The sequence below is a fragment of the Drosophila persimilis genome, unplaced genomic scaffold, assembly GCF_003286085.1.
Source record: "Drosophila persimilis strain 14011-0111.01,24,50 unplaced genomic scaffold, DperRS2 tig00000652-arrow-arrow-pilon, whole genome shotgun sequence".
Taxonomy (NCBI): domain Eukaryota; kingdom Metazoa; phylum Arthropoda; class Insecta; order Diptera; family Drosophilidae; genus Drosophila; species Drosophila persimilis.
Genome location: NW_020825329.1, coordinates 434869 through 452276, shown reverse-complemented (window position 1 = coordinate 452276; position 17408 = coordinate 434869). Strand labels below are relative to the sequence as shown.

The 17408-nt window shown below is 38.5% G+C and overlaps 1 protein-coding gene across 5 annotated transcripts in view; it reads left to right on the top strand.

Annotated features, from left to right (window-relative positions):
* LOC6602551 (calcium-dependent secretion activator) overlaps nucleotides 1-17408 on the top strand; it is a 40959-nt gene that overhangs the window by 16701 nt on the left and 6850 nt on the right. For 2 of the 5 annotated variants that reach the window (XM_026990952.1, XM_026990951.1), the window contains 4 exons: nucleotides 2165-2377; nucleotides 4791-4947; nucleotides 10040-10181; nucleotides 10548-10715. In XM_026990952.1, the coding sequence (XP_026846753.1) occupies nucleotides 2165-2377; nucleotides 4791-4947; nucleotides 10040-10181; nucleotides 10548-10715 (680 nt within the window). The remainder of the gene's footprint in view (nucleotides 1-2164; nucleotides 2378-4790; nucleotides 4948-10039; nucleotides 10182-10547; nucleotides 10716-17408) is intronic. The other 3 variants (XM_026990953.1, XM_026990954.1, XM_026990955.1) reach the window with 3 other exon arrangements.

Sequence of the window (17408 nt, the reverse complement as noted above, 5' to 3'; positions counted from 1 at the left end):
AGGGCCACGTTTTTAAAAATCCCAAAACCTCGCCAATATCATGTGATGATTGAAAATGCAATTATTGCATAGTAAGTATATATATTTATTTTTAGTCGAAGTAACATAAACTCTTAAATGAGAGGAAACATAAATGTACATTTTGGGAATATCTGAAAATTATCATAGAATAGGGCATAAGTAATGCAATTTTAGTTTTGAAATTTTCTTTATATACTTGTTTTTTAACGGTAGTATAAGTATTTTGTTTTTCGAGGATTTTTTCTTTAGCGTAGTTATAGTGTGTATAGTGTAGTGTTCTCTTTAAATAAAACGCGGAAAATTAAAGAAAATAGTTTTGCACGTACTCGAGATTTCCGGTTGAGAATCTGAAAATCAGTAAATGAGTTCCGCCATAAAAGCCATATTCAAAGGTGAAAACTGGAACTGGGCTGTAAAACATTCAATTCAATCAAAAAAAGTGTAAATTCCGATTGTTAAAGAGTGTTATCTGTTAACTTTTATATATAATTGCAATTCAATTCAATTATTTAATATTTTTTTTTTATCAATGGGTGTCTATTATAAATAAACATTACTCTAAAACCTTGGTTTGTGTATTTTCGGTTTTAAACATGTGTGTATCAGGTGTATTATACGATTGCTACTTGTCTTAATAATATGTATGTACTGTATGCTTTATTTTCTGTATATAAATATCCGAATACTAATGAATGATTAATATATATATTTACAAAAATTGTCGTATATTGCCAATAGTCTTTTATTTTGTATGTAAGTGTGTTTTGCTGTAACCGATTTGAAGTCTTTTCGCATACCTGGAAAAAGTATCATTAATCTTTTAGAGCAATATACATACATATAAACAACCAATTTTAAATTTTAACTATGTTAAATTAACAGATGTTATCTTAATATTTTGAATTTGAACGAAACAGAATAACTACAAAATTAAACCATTCTTTAAAATGTACAAGATTCTGCAGGGCATAAGTTTATTGATTTTTTTTATTCTGAATTACAGTAGTCAACAAAATTGAACTTTTTTTCCCTGTGAAGCAAATTGACTTTTTATGATAGATTTAGGCCCTACAAATGTTTAATAATTTAGTTTTTTTCTGTATGTATTTTTTTTTTAAATTATTTTAAATCTGTTTTTTTTGCTGTTTTTTCAGAAGTAGTGTTTTTTAAAAGTTATGTGAAAGTATCTTTCATCTGGTTGTATTGAATTCTGAAAATTAGATAAATGCAGTTAATAATTCTACCCGAACATCAAATTCATTTCTTGGGTTGTTGTATTTTTGTGGTATAGGTACGTTTTTAAGGTATTAAGGTATTAAGGTTACTCGAAATACGACCTTTTTTTTCCTTACAAAAAATACCACGATGTAACAGTTTTTAACGCTAAAATAGTATTTGGAAAGGAGCTTAACAAAATTTAACGACAAAATGCGACATTTGAAAGAGTGGTTAAATGGCTGCAACTTAACCGTTTAACGACGCCCAATTACATCAACATGTAACATTTCGAAAAAATGTTGAAAAAATATACCGAAAAAATACCATTTTTAAATTTGAAAGCTCACTTCTTTAGACGTCAAGCTTCAGCTATAAAGTGTTCGTGTAGGATTTTAGCTGAATTTCTCTTTTCTTTTTTTAATTGCAAAGTTTAATGCAACACAACCAATTGTAAGATATTAAGTTACATATGTGAAACAACGCATTACTCTGAGAAAAACAGTAAAAAAAATAACAGATTTACAAAAAAAAAAATACACCTGAAAAAAAATAAAAACATTATTAAACAGTTTGAAGGTCCTAAATCTATCATATAAAGTCGGTTTTTTTTACAGCGGAAATATGGTGTTCCATAGCTTTATCGGAGTTTCAAAAAATGATAACAGGAGTTCAATCCATATTATAATGTCTAAGATTACACTCTTTTTTATGCCGGTTTTCTTCGGTAAATCAATCGTTAATTTTATTTGTTTTTCTAAATGAAAAACGAAACAACTAATCCGCTTTTATATAGAACAATGTATTCAAATATATATATATATATATATACATATGTGTTTATATGTTATATAAATAAAGCTTTGTGAAAGGATTGACTTTTTATTATACCTACAACTATTTAACACCATATGCCCGATTTATTTAGCTGCGCAGACATGATAAAGTGGAAAAAATTAAAACGCGTAAGGAAGATGGCGATGTTTCAGGAGAACACAATATCAGCGAACTTGGTTCCGCCGCCAGTCATGGAATCATTGGCAAAACTGAACAGGCAATAGCTGCAGGGACTTCCACTGATGGATCATCATTTCGTTACTGTATGCCAACACACGCGGTCTACACATCGCCAGTACCAACGGCACGTACAAACCAGTTAAAAATACGTTTTAGGGATAGGGATTAAATCAACGTGATATTATACAATATAAGTATATTATATACACATTCATACATACATACACGCGTATACCCATGAGCTCGCAATATTATCTGCAGAGCATTGGACTGTAAACATAAGCGACTTTTTCTGTAGTGTCGCATCAGCTCAAAGTTTTCAATAATAATAATTTTCTTAAAATTCTTTTGTGCTTATAAATCTATAAATCATTATATTTATTGTTCTTTAATGAAACTGACTAATGAACATGCATGCATTATATTTCATTTGCATTTTGAAATAAACCTGAATGTTTTTTTTTTATTTTAGATGTTGTATAAAGTTTAGGGAATGCTTAAAATGTTTTTTGTTGCCGATGATAAAAAGTTTATGTTTATGTGTGTCCATAAATGTACTAGTTAATTGTATTAATATACCTCAGTGATCGGCACGCACACATTCTCATGTTTTTCAGTAGACAGCAGTAAAAAAGCGAAACATTGTAATTTTGCCAACCCCTGTTATACACGTGTACGTGAGCGGCAGCGCACTTTCCTATGCACGTAAGATAGGGCCGTGCCGAAACCTGATATACATATATAAATGTACATAAATATTCTCTCTCCATGTCCGTTGAAAGTTCATCTCAATCTCAATCTGCTCGTTATAATACAAAAAATTGCTAATTCTTGTCTGACTTTTTTTCGCGCTATTTACGTATTTTATTTAAACATTATACATACACATATATTATACATTCATTATGCTTTGTGCTTTAATTTAGTTAGTCGCCAAATATAATCTTGTATTATCTTGTATTTGCATATTAGTTTTCTTTATTTTTGAATTTGTACACAGATATATATTACACAAAATATTAAATGTGCGATAGCTAACATACTTACATACGTACTGTTTTGAATCAGAGTTATGTAATAACAATTGGAAATCAGGTGTATTAATTTAAATTATGCTTTTAAAATTTAATTTAGGCAAAGAATTACACTATTCAACAAAATTTTACTTTTTTTCCGCTGTGAATCAAATCTACTGTTTTTGATAGATTTTGAGCTTTAAAAATGTTTCATATATTTATTTAGTTTTTTTTTTCAAAAGGTTGTGCTTCTTATTTTACATAATTTTAGTATCTTAAATCTGGTTTCATTGAAATTTGCAATTATGAAATGAACGGAACTTAGCTGTCTAATGCGGCATTCAGAGGTTTGGTCAAACCTGCGCCTTTTATACATCGATTTTTACAAACGATACCTTAAACGACGTATATCTAATGTACCTATACTAGAAAAATGAAACACAAAGGGTTTCCAAAGTCAACATTTAAAAAAAAATATATAGGACCAAATTCTCAAGTTTGAATTTGAAAGCTCAATATTTTTCAGGCGATAAGATTAACCTACAAAAAGTTCAGGTAGCACTTATATGTAGTTTCATTTACCAGCTATTTCAGAACACCAAAGTTCAATAAAACCAGATTTAAGATACTTAAGTTGTGGGAAAAAACAACCACAACCGCTGAAAAAAACCAATAAAAAAATACAGGATTTAAAAGATTCGTTGAAAAAATTAAACCATAAAAAAACAGATACTCAAATAGTATATGATTATATTAGACTCGTGGTGACAGTGAATACCCAGAAGAAAGCGTTTCCGACCCAACAAAGTATATATATTCTTGATCAGCATCAATAGTTGAGTCAATGGTTATGTGTCCGTCCTATATGACTATATGACTATAGGAGCTAGAGCAAGCAGATTTGGTGTGATATCCCACTGAATCAAGTTTGTTTTAAAATTTTGGCACTCCTTCCGACCCACAAAAGAACAAAAATATGTGGCGTCCACAATTTTGATGTTACGAAAAACCCGTAAACATTATTATAGTCAGAAGGAAACACGAAATTTAAAGAGCTATGCATTTCACGCACTTACTTATTTCCTCTCTCACACTTTACTGGCTGAGAATTGGGTATAAATTAAGAGTAATGGCGCTAGCCTCGGCTCACAACGTTCCGGCTCCTTTTTAAATAACAATAATATTTCCGTTTTAGCCAAATATACCTGCATTGATTTTTTTAAATTCGGCTAGACGGATTAAAACTTTTTTTATTTTCAATAAAGTGATCACTGTTTGAATATGGTTATTTTCATGCTTAAATTTATAAGTTCTATTAACTGAATAAAATGCAATTGTTTTTATTGAACATTTCTTTATTAGCTTCAAATTTAGGAGCTACGACTTATATACCATGAATCATGTAGTTTTCGTACGCAACTTCAGTGTTTGTTTGCCATAAAAATTTTAAAAAGATATACAAATTTTGCTTTGACATATGTTCTATATATTAATAACATTAATAAAATTTCCATTCTTTAGGCATTTGCTTGGTTTAGCGACCTGCTGGTCGAACATGCGGAAATATTTTGGTCTCTTTTCGCAGTTGACATGGACCGAGTTTTATCCGAGCAAGCTCCTGATACATGGGATTCGTTTCCTTTATTTCAAATTCTTAATGATTATTTAAGGGCAGATGGTAAGTACTACATTATTTTAAGTTTTCAAATCTAACACAAACTATCTAAAAAAAAATCGATTTGGGTTTGCTTTGTTATTTATTTATTAAATTAACAATTATCTGTTAATAATGGTACTTAATTAGTTAGTTAGTTAGTTCAATTTAAGTGATTATAAATATTGCATGCAATTAGTCTAAGGGACAGTTCAGGGGATAAGGAATGACAGAGGGAGTTATAACTATGGCAACCCTAAAAGGTTCATGTTCGGCATAATTTGACCTACATATGGGTAAACGGATTGGCCTAAAAGTACGGGTAGGTCTAGATGAGACGGCCAAGTCAATCTGACCCAACAGAGTTTGGGAGTCAACAATCCCGAGAAGGAGCTTGTGCACGAACATTACGCCATTGCATATTCTGCGATGGTGCAACGACGGCAGGTAAATAAGATTTAGCCTAGACCGGTAGGGTGGCAAGATTCTACCGAAATTCGAATTCGAAATTCGCTCGAGGACATGATTTCCTAGAACATATGAGACAAAATGTTGAGCGCCACGGTAAAATCTCATAAGTTTGCATTTAGAAAGGCTCAGAAAAAGAAGATTAGTTGAACACCACAAATGTAGCTCACTAAGATCAAGTTGAAGGCGTGTGTGCAAATACCAATCAGAGTAAGGCAGACAGATTTTAACATCATCAGCATACATTAGTGTAGTAGAGTATGTTATAAATTGAGGAAGGTCATTCACAAATAAAATAAACAGAAGCGGACCCAGATGTGGCACATCTGAAGTAACATTAACAATATTTGACAAGACATTAGAAAACAAAACACGTTGAGTACGGTTAGAGAGATAGGACAAAATCCAATCTAGAAGATTCGTTGGGAACTCTAATAAAGAGAGCTTGTGAATAATCAGAGCATGCTTTACAGAATCGAATGCCTTGCTGAAGTCCGTAAAAACTACATCTATATGCAAACCACTTTGAAAACCACGGTGGATTAGGTTAGAAAACTCAAGAGAACGGATATATCAAGCTGCAACAAAGATGTTGCAGTTGCCGGGTGATCAGGAACTCAAGAAGCTTCGGGATGGCAGAAAGCTTGGCCATACCACGATAGTTTTCAATATTTGACTGTGCACAGTGTTTTAAAATGCAACTTGGTACCTTATCTGGACCCGCAGAAAACGATATGTCCATAGATGACAAACCTTCCAGAACAACGCTTTCCTCGAAAATAGGCAGAAAAATGCTGTTAGCGTGAGATAGCTGGTACGGATACGGAGTGGATGAGTTGTAAATATGAGTTCGTTTGGAAAAAGGTAGCGAATAAATTTGCAATACTAACAGCAGAAGCTTCTGTTTTATTCTGGTAATGAAGGGACGGAGGAAAAGCGATTGACTTACGCTTAGAGTTAACGAACGAATAGAATTTTTTAGGATCACTACGAAAGTTTCTACTCTATTGTGAAAGGTAATGATTACAACACTGACTATTAACGGCAAGCAACAGAGAGCGAGCGGATGAGTATAGAGCTAAGGCCGACGTGGAGCCCGACTTCTGGTACTTTTTATAGAGCCTGGATTTATTATTTTTTAAGTATGACAAATACTTGGAGAACAGGTACAGTGATATCTGGAACAAGTGTATTAAGGGCTGAGTAAATAGAGCTATAAAGTTAACAGTTGCATTTATGTTCGGTAATGAATAAAGAAACGACCAATCAACACGCGAGAGATGTAGATAGCCACGAAAGAAATGGGAGGTTAATGTCACCCCTGACAATAATTTGATTATTCCAACCTGAGTATAGCCGTAAAGGAGGATTACACGGACGCGCTGTTACGTCGTCCTTGTGATTCTGAATGTAGACATTGTTCACGGTGTGAAGTAAAGGAAAACATAATTGATATTAGAACTTACAGGAGTATCTTAGGAAGTCCGTCGAAGTAAATCAGCTTATTTCAATTTTTTAAATGGCATATCGCTCCGGGAAGTATGACACGCTGGCAGCTGCAATATGGGGGAACGATTTAAGACTTCCCGCTGATTTCAAATTCGGCGTGACCCTAACGTTTAATGAATAAAAAATGGTTATAGAATTGGCCAGTTGAACGAGTTTCGCCAGTTAATAAGACGCCTCATCCAATCTAATGACGCGAAAGACTGGCACCCTACCATGGAGGAGACAAGGAACATGCTCGCGACGAACAAGTTTAAGTGGACGGCAGTGTTACGAATGGGCAGATCAAGCAGTTGGTTCAGAGTTGTTAAAAACAAAAAATATTTATATTCTCAATCCGGAAAGTACGAACTGTAGAGACGTAGGCAGATTTTTGTGTACGGTCGTCAAAACGATTTTGGAATTAATAATCTGGTCACTAAAACAACGAATTGCGATCTACTACGAAGTTTACAGCATGGTTAGTTTTTATATAGTTTTAATTAGTTTTCGATATGGTTAGGTTAGGTTAAGGCGGTAGCCGGGGGAGGAGGAATAAAACCTCCGCCCCTTCGAGCTCACTTGGACCTATAGGAGGTCCATTGTATTGCCGCATAGGCGTGTGCGCCTTCACGTTGCCTGAACCGTGGGAGCAGACTACTACAGGTTAAGGGCAATCTCATCGGGAGGCTTGAATGAATTTGAACAAGATCCCTGGTTTGAATTCGGACAGGTCCGAAATATGTGTGAGGAAAGCGGCCCCGAGAATCCGAAGACGACGATTTCCAAAGGCCGGGGAATGGCAGAATGAGTGCGGGACTGATTCCTCCTTTTCCTCGTCGCGACAACTCATGCAGATGTCATTATGAGGAATTGACAGTCGAGAGGCATAAGTGGCGATCTTCCAGTGTCCCGTGATGGCTCGAGTAACTGCAGAGCACTGTGCTCTGCTGAGTCTATACAGCTCTACTGAGCGCTTCTTAAAGGAAACGGTTGGCTGCCATCTCTTGTTTGCATTTTGCTCGAACAATTCGTGCGTGAGAAGCCTGAACGTAGCCAAAGGCATCGCTACTTGCTCCCTCTCCGAGAGGAATCGTAGTACCCTGCCTGACTAGCTCGTCGGTGGCCATATAAGGAAAGGATTTAACTGCTCTGCGATCTTATGCAGTCATTTACAGTCGCTGAATTCGAGCATATCGATATGAGCCATCCGTGTAAAAGTGTACCGCATTTGCAGATCCTGGTTCGTCCATCTCCCAGTCTTCCCTATGTGAATCCCACCTACCTGGATCAAAAGTGATCACTGGGGATACTGGTACAATAAACTGTCCTCTCGTCAGTCTCGTCAGGATTCCCGAGTGCCCTACCGCGGACGCTTTCCACATTTTGGTTCCTCTCATTTTGAGGGCGGAATGTGTTGCCACCTTCTTTTCCATGAGATCTCCGGGAGGAGGTCCAGAACGGTATCCCATGGAGTAGTGCGTAGTCCGCATGTTGGACAAGTTCTTTTGTCTAGGGCTGGCCACCATACCACCACTCCTGATTGGTCGTATGATGGCGGTGCATAGTCTCCGAACTATATACGGAATCATTTCCCATTTTATTCCGAGGTATTTTCTGCATGTATAGAGGGGCACTGTGGCCTTCTTTACTCTATCATTTATGCTCAGTTTCCAATCGAGCTTTCTTTCGAAGATTAGGCCAAGATACTTGGCATTGTTGCTAAGGGCTAGCGATTCTCCACAGAGTTTTGGGGGAGTCAGTAACTTTGTAATTCTTAGCGAAAAGCACAAGTTCCGTTTTAGGGTAGACTCCCAGCCCGCATTTGTCTGCCCATCTTGACATCTTCGTGAGAGTACTTGTCATGCGCCCACACAACGTCCGCGGAAAGAAACCGGAGAATGCTATGACAACTTCGCCATGCGGTGTGCCTCTGCTGACAAATCTGGTGGACGTTGACGCCCCAGTGATGCCTCAACCGTCATGCATCTGATCGATCAGGCCAACCTGATAAGGTCCACCCTTGGCCAGATGGAGCAGCAGAGCAGTGCATGCTGCCTTACAGTGGTGGAGGTTTATCTGCAGGAGCGTCCGTGACATTCCTGAGGCTCACCTCCACCATTGTTGTTTCTAGGTCGCTGTCGGGGGACTCCGGCTCCTCCCCGACAACGATGTGGCTGAGACCCCTGGCTAGCTCGCTCTCCTTGGAACCGTCGTCGTCCAGGATGTCGTCCGACACCATGGACGCCGCATCCGACGCTGGATTGCCTCCTCAAACTAGACCTCCGCTTGCCTGCCCATGCGATCGGACTTGTAGGTGGATATGGTAATCTTCTTGTAGCCATAGTCCACTACACCGTCCGTCTTTACGGGAGCTCTAAGCACTCCTCATTAAGGACGAGGATGATCTGGTTATATTGGTCCTTGGATATCCTCTGCCTTGGACACCTTTCAATCGGCTGTAGGAATGTGGGGGTTGCAGACCTGCAGTAACCTGGGGGTCTTCTCAGACTCTGCAGGCTTAGCCGAGACCCAAGCTCTGGCTATCGGACGGCTGGGGACATCTTCCCATTTCCCGACCTGCAGTTTCGCCCCTGGATAGACCTCTGTGAGGGCAGCCACCGCCTTCATGTAGAGAGCGAGCTTCTTGGCAGGCGATGGCTTTCACCTTGCCTTGATGCCACCCTGCGTCCTCACACTTTGGCGGTGGTCCGCCATTATCCTCCAGTTCTTGTAGGAACCGGTCCTGCAGCTCTGCATGCCACTTGTCCCGAGCGACGCGAACTTCCTCGACCAGTACGCCAAATAGGGTCTTGCCCCTCGCTTTCACTGAGAGTTTTCTTCTCTTCGCCCGAATTAAAATCTCTTAAGGAAAATTATCTCTCTGAATTGAAATTATTGTCTTTTTTCATTCTCACTAAATTAAAGAATCTTAAAAAAAAAGGATTGATTCATTTTGAAAGATTTCACAGGCGCTTAAAGTGAAAAGTGATAAATATGTATCCACATAGCTCGCCACTGTACATCTATATATACATATTTTCATAAATCAGAGTCTTAAATCTATCAGATAAAGGAGGTTTGAGTATTATTTATACCACATTCCAACTTTTTTGCATAGTGTAATTAACAGTTTTTGGGATTTTAATATTATTTATTACAGATAACTTGCGCAATGGTCGCTATCATCAACACCTTCGCGACACTTTTGCACCATTAGTTGTGCGATATGTGGATCTTATGGAATCTTCAATAGCCCAATCGATACATAAAGGATTTGAAAAAGAACGCTGGGAGAGCAAAGGGTAAGTATAACACACATTTCCATATCCCATGCCCATAAGTAAAATATTTAAACCAAGGCGCAATTTCATAAGACTTAATTACACAAAAAAATGTTTTTATTACGAATTTGTATGCTAAAACTATAAATATGCACACGGATGCAGAAGCTTATTACTTATATGATCACAAACAAAAAAAACCTTTGGGATTGGAATTAATTGGTTGAACAGGTAGTCAGATTGAAAAGTCGAATGGTTTTCGCACATAAACTAAAATTGACTGTTATGTTTAAGGGCCGTCTTGCTTTGAATCATTTAAATTTCATCTTTTAAATGGAGAGTTTATGTTCTATTTATTTATTTATTTTTTACTCTATGAATATATAGGATTAACGCTGCTTTGAACCCTGCAGCATTAAACAATGCAGCCCAGGCGCTCAATACAGCGGCCCTCAACCCATCAACGCTACTTAGCGGCAAGAAAGATCAAGTAAATTTTTATGTGCCGAAGCTACCAAGGCAATCAGTTGCAACAGCCGCCGTCGACGATATGAGGTTTTTAAATAAAAAAAACTCCATTTATAAATATACGTAGATTAAAATATTGTCTGCATTTCGTTTTGCGTTTTGTTTTCTGCCAAATTTTATGCATTGCCAACAATTTCTTGCAACTTGCCAGCATAATTCATATGCATCTCACAAGATATAATTATTAAACCGCCAATGTCAATTGCATTGTAGCTGACTAGTAGTTCACAATTATATTCATTATAACCGGATATATATATATATATATATAAAATATACCAATTCTTGTTGCTAGTTTTTAACGAGTTTATTAAATACATATTTTTTTCAAATTTAATTTTTTAAATCCACATATTAGTGCTAAATATTTCCCTGACAAGGGCATGATAACATAAATAAGCATTTTTTTTAATTAACCGTACATACTAACAATGCAACTGACAAATGAAGAATGCATACTAAGTACGGGAATGGTAAAAAGAAAAAAATTCCTATGCACCCAAAGATTGGAATATAAATTCCCATACTGCCATTGAGAATTTCTTTTAATAAGCTCGCAATAATAATATAATTAGCGCAGATTGGGATTTATTTCATTCATTGTGGATAGGAAACATACCCGGTCGCGACTAGAATTTACTGGCTTATATTAGCAATTTATTTTTCAAATAAGTAAGAACACGGCGAAAGATAAACTTTCGAAAAGTTTTCTTTGGCATGTCGTGAGTGAATAAGCAGTACAGTGTCGGGCTAAGCACGCTGCCTTGATGGTCTTGGTCAAAGAAGCTGCACCATCCTGGACTACGCGGAAGGTCGTCTCCGTCAGAAAGCTTTTGATAACTTCATACAGCTGAGGGTTGAGCATAATTTTGATCTTGGCGCGTAGTCCTTTGAGCCCCAATGTCGAAAGCCTGGGAGATATCCAGCCACAGTGTACTGTTCGTTTTGGAAACCGTCATGTAAGTCTCCCACTATCCTGTGCAGTTACTGTTTTGGTGGCTAGGTAAATTGAATAACTTATAATAAGGCCGACTCCCAGATCATTTAAAGTGTTGTGATACCATCGACTAGTGGATAGTGAAATTCCTTTCATCCACTGTAATTAAACATAAATATTTAAAAATTAACTTTACAATGCAATTTGTTGTAAAAATATATAGGGGTCTTTTCGCGAAGGTGCTTATGATTTTTTTGTACTTTTTTTTCATGAGTAACGAAACCGAATTTCCGGTACTCGAAGAGTAAAGGGGTATATTACATTTTTAACACAGAGACGGAAGCTTTTCCGACCTCATAGAGTATATACTTGATCAGTCCATATAGTCATATCCGCCTGGCCGTTCGTCCGTCCCAATAAGCACCTAGATCTCCGAGATTATAAGAGCTAAGGGCATTTCGCCCCTTCAAAAGACGAAAGTCTTGGTATTTCAAATTTTAAAGGTACGAAAAAAACCGAAAACAAAGATTGCCGAATCAGTTGAAAATAATAGTATATCCAGAAGAAAAAAATGAAATTATGGTGGCTACGCAATGCCTTCCACCCGCTTACTCATTTTCTTCCTCTCTCTTTTACAAGCTCTTCCTCATTCAGAGTGATATAACATTTCTGTTGTGGGCGGAAGAATAAAAAAATAGGGATGTAGAAAAGATGTATAGAAAAATTAAAAACAGATAAAATCCAAATCTAATATATAAAAATTTCCTAAACGGTTCGATTTTTATAAAAGTATAAATTTAGGGGCAGACGGACGTGACAAATCGAGAGAGCGATAGAGATGGCGAAAGAAAGGCGAGAAAAGAAGAGTGGTTGCATAGGCTGCTGCCGTGTGTGAGCATGTATAATGAAAATGTGAACAGTGCAAATGATTAACATCATGGACGTTGACATGCAATGACTGCATCTTTCAAGAGGCGATGCAGTTACTGCACCGTCAAGTGGCCCGTGTAAAACCAGCAGAAGGCTGTTACGCGCGGATCCCAGGCAAAACGCAGCCCTCCTCCCGCCCAACCGACCGAGGGGCGCTGCCGCATGACGCGCATTACGTAGCCGAACGCGAACATGCAAGAAAGATAGCTATTAGACTAACATTCGAGGAAAATTAGCACTAAACTTACTAAGAAACTAAGCATGCAATCAAAATACAAATACCACTACAGTTACACATTAATAGAAAGGTGTGTAAGGATTAATAATTTAATAAGAGGAAGAGAATTAGTGTTGGATATAATATGGTAGATGGAATTATAATCCGAGCATAAGACCCTAAACGGTTCATGCAAAGAATAATTCGATCTACAAAATGGAAGGAACAACGGTATAAAATTTCTAGTCAGTCTAATAGGAATCGTGAAGTTTATGCGGCACAACAGATCAGGGCTGTCTATGTCACCCCTGATAGAGTTATGCATAAATACCACACCAAGCATTTTTCTACGGTTAACTAAGGATGGGAGGTTTACTAATAATAGTCTACTAGAGTAAGATGGGAGTCTTACACCCGAATCCCAGTTAAGGCCCCGCAGAGCAAAGAGTAAAAAGTTTTTCTGTACTGATTCTATACGGTCCTGGTGTACTTTGTACTGAGGGCACCATACACAGGAGCCGTATTCTAAGATCGGACGAACAAGTGAGGTATAGAGAGTCTTTGTTATATAGGGGTCGTCAAGTTCCTTTGACCACCTCTTTATACCCAAGCACGCCCATGGCCTTATTTACCGTGGTAGAAATGTGTTCGGAAAACTTTAACTTGGGGTCTAACATAACACCCAGATCATCCACCAGGGTAATTCTCTCAAGAGAACCACCAAATAGGGTGTAGGGAGCCAACAAAGGGCTAGAACGATGAAATGTCATAACTTTGCATTTCGAGGCATTAAGGTGTAACAAGTTTGAACAACACCATGACTGAAAGCTATTGAGATCGGATTGCAAGCGAGAATGAAATGAAATGTCCTTGTACTGGACACAGTTTAACATCATCCGCATACATAAGTACTCGAGAGTATGTTAATACTGAAGGCAAGTCATTAATAAAGAGTGTGAAGAGTAAGGGGCCTAGATGGCTGCCCTGTGGTACTCCCGAAGAAACCTTTACTGGTAAAGAGAGGGAGTTTTTGAAGAGGACTCTTTGAGACCTAGAACAAAGATAGCTAGAAATCCATCTCAGGAGGTTGGGCGGAAACCCTAAAAGGTCAAGTTTATGTGCTAAAAGGGAATGGTTTACAGAGTCGAATGCTTTACTAAAGTCGGTGTAAATAACATCCGCCTGTAAGTTACCTTGAAAGCCTTTAATAATGAAAAGAGGTAAACTCTAACAAGTTCGTGGTGGTTGATCGCCGCCTTATAAATTCATGCTGAGTTTGAGATATAAGTGACTTGCAGAGATGTTGCAAGTGCGGAGTTAAAGCCTTCTCAAACAATTTGGGAATAGCGGATAACTTTGCTATACCTCTATAATTTTTAGCATCAGACTTGCTACCTTTTTTATGGAAAGGAATTATAAACGATTTCTTCCAGATTGGGGGCAAGCAAGAGAAATCAATGGACAGGGTGAATAGTTTAAGCAAAGATCCACACAGAGCTTCGGCGCAGTACCTGAGTACACAACCTGGAACCCCGTCTAGACCCGGTGAAAACACCGGCTTAACTAGTCGAAGATCATGAAGTAGGGAACATTCATTTAACAAGGGACTGAAAATGCCGTTCGACTTCGGTAAATCGTATGGGTACAGTTGACCAGAGTAGCTTTCCTCAGAATAGGTGGTTTGGAAAAACTGGGCAAAAAGATCGGCAATTGCCTGATCATTATTTGCCGACGTATTACAAAATGATAGCGAGGATGGGTGTGCGGACGTTCTACGCTTACTGTTTACGAAGCAGTAAAACTGTTTAGGGTCCTGAGAAAAACGTATCCTGCAACGAGATAGGTAGTTCTTATAGCATTGAGCATAAAGATCTGAAAAGTTTGACCGAGCTATTACATAACGAGAGTGAGAAGTAGGAGAGCCCACTTCTTGAAATTTTTTATAAAGTCTTGATTTTAAGTTTTTTAGACTGGATAACTCTTTGGTAAACCAAGGGGGTTTTCCAGATCTAATCGGACAAGAAAGCGGGACACAAGAATAAAACGAGGGGGAACGTTGTGAGTTGCTGCGGACACCGCAACTCTAAGGTTATACCCGATACTAAGTCAGTATGGCTCTCCTCCGGCAGACGCCGCTAATATTTAACGACACGACAAAGAGTGCGTGCGAGAGAGACAGAAAATCAGTCTGAGCGTGACGTCGGGCGCTGCGTAGCCACTGCAAATTGATTTGTTCCTTTTGGCTAAAAAAAATGGTCTGATCTGATCCAGATTCAGCAATCTAATAGATATGGTCATTATCTATGATTCTGCGTTTTTAGTTTTCCCAAATCTGCAATATTGTGGATGCAACAGATTTTCGTCCTTTGTGGGGGCGGATGGGGGTGGGGCGAAATTCTGAGATATACGTTTTATAGTGACATCTTAAAGGAGTGTGTGCACCAAATTTGGTTACTCTAGCCTTAATAGTCTCTGAGATTTGTGGTTGCCTCAGATTTTCGTCCTTTGCGGGGGCGGAAGGGGGTGTGGCGAAATTTGGACAGGAAACGGTCAAGGTCCGATATCACAGGAGTGTGGATACCAAATTTGGTTGCTCTGGCTTTTATAGGTTCTGAGATCCTTGAACTCATATTTTGCAATTGGCAAAACCGACCATGAAACCTGTGTGTTAGAGTGAGACAGAGCGAGAAAGAGTGAAATTGTTTTCGTGATTCTGGCTGTAATAATTATACGATCAGATTTTTCACTCTAGAAGATATAGTCATCTTCTACGATTCTGCTTTTTTAGTTTTCTCGTATCGTCGAAATTGTGGATGCCACCGATTTTCGCCCTTTGTGGGGGCGGAAGTGGGCGGGGCAAAGTTTTGAAATATTTTTGGAGCAGTGACATATCACAGAAGTCTGGATCCAAAACATCGTTGCTCTAGCTCTTATAGTCTTTGAGCATTAGGCGCTGAAGGGGACGGACAGACGGACAGACGGACGGACGGACAGACAGACAGTGCTCAATCGACTCGGCTATTGATGCTGATCAAGAATATATATACTTTATAGGGTCGGAAACGATTCCTTCTGGACGTTACACACATCCACTTTTACCACAAATCTAATATACCCCAATACTCATTTTGAGTATCGGGTATAAAAATGTGCCGAGAGCATTGTAAAAAATGTTTGTGCCTTTTGTGACATCAGTGCACAAGTACAAAGCGGACCAATCAAAATCCCTAATGAGGTTATTAAGCTTCGAAAACTCGGATTTACGAAAGCAGCGGACACGTTCAGGTAGTCTACTCGACCGATCCAATACAGTTGGTCCTATATCTAGCGACACCTCGAAAGTAGGGTGGTAGGCGTCTTCAGGTATAGTGAGCGGAAGGGCTCGTGTTAACAACACTATGGTCGGATCCGATACAAAGCATAGATCAAGCAATCGACCCAAGGAATTTTTCACATGATTGACTTGAGACAGGGACAGGTCAAGCAAGCCGTCAACAAAGTCATGTCGTGACATGGGCACTAGGATACTAGACTCGTTTACCAAAGACCAAACAGTTCCTGGCAAGTTGAAGTCACCAAAAACTATCATACGATCTTTATCAGATAGCGAGGAAGAAACAGCGGTTAAAGCGGACAAGTGCGCTCATAAATTGAAGTATCCGAAGAAGGTGGGATATGCGAGCAAGGGATTTAATTTACTGCTGCACCACTGGATATATTCTATCGATTAATGGCTAATATCTGGCGGCGTAGCCCGAGATCTAGGCGCTTATAAAGACGTATGGACGGACAGTTAGACATAACTGTGGATGCCACAGATTTTCGCCTTTTGGGCGAAATTTCGAAACCACTTGATTCTGTGTTATATCAAAGGAGTCTGGATACAAAATTGCGTTGCTCTAGCTCATATAGTCGCTGAGTACTAGGCGTCATACAAGACGGACGGACGGGTAAACGGATGGACAGACAGAAGGATAGACAGACGTGGCTGTATTGACTCGGATATTGATGCTGATCAAGAATATATATACTTTATCCGACCCCATACAACGCTTCCTTCAGGGCCTTACACACACCCACTTTCCCCACAAATATAATATACCGCTATACTCTTTTTAAGTATCGGGTATTACAATAATAGGATGTTATTCTACTGGTATGCTGACTATGCTGTATGGATTAAGGCTAATAACTTAACAATCTGCTTCTGAGATTTCCTGAAGTGTTCTGTCAACTTTGGCCAACTTCATTTCTCTTCCATCTGTTTTGGTATAGCTTCACCTTTATTAATTCTGCTTTAACCTTTATCTGATCCTTGACTTGGAATTTTAGGTTTCTGGTTGGTTACTTCTGCAGCATTACCTGTTGGAACTGGCCATTGGCCGCCGCCGGCTGGTTCTCCTCCATTGTCAACATGGAGCCTTGCACATCCAAGAACTCGTATTCCTCAACTTTGAAGCCTGGAGAGACTTGCAGCTTTCAACTGTAGCTTTCTTTCAGAGCGCCTTGAAACTTTCCATTCAAATTGATTGCTTCAATAACGTTTCTCATTAGTTTTTTAATGACTAATCGTGTGCCATTACACAGCCGTGGTGGGTTCAAGTTACGAAGCAGAATGATCGGAGGTCCGACCTTT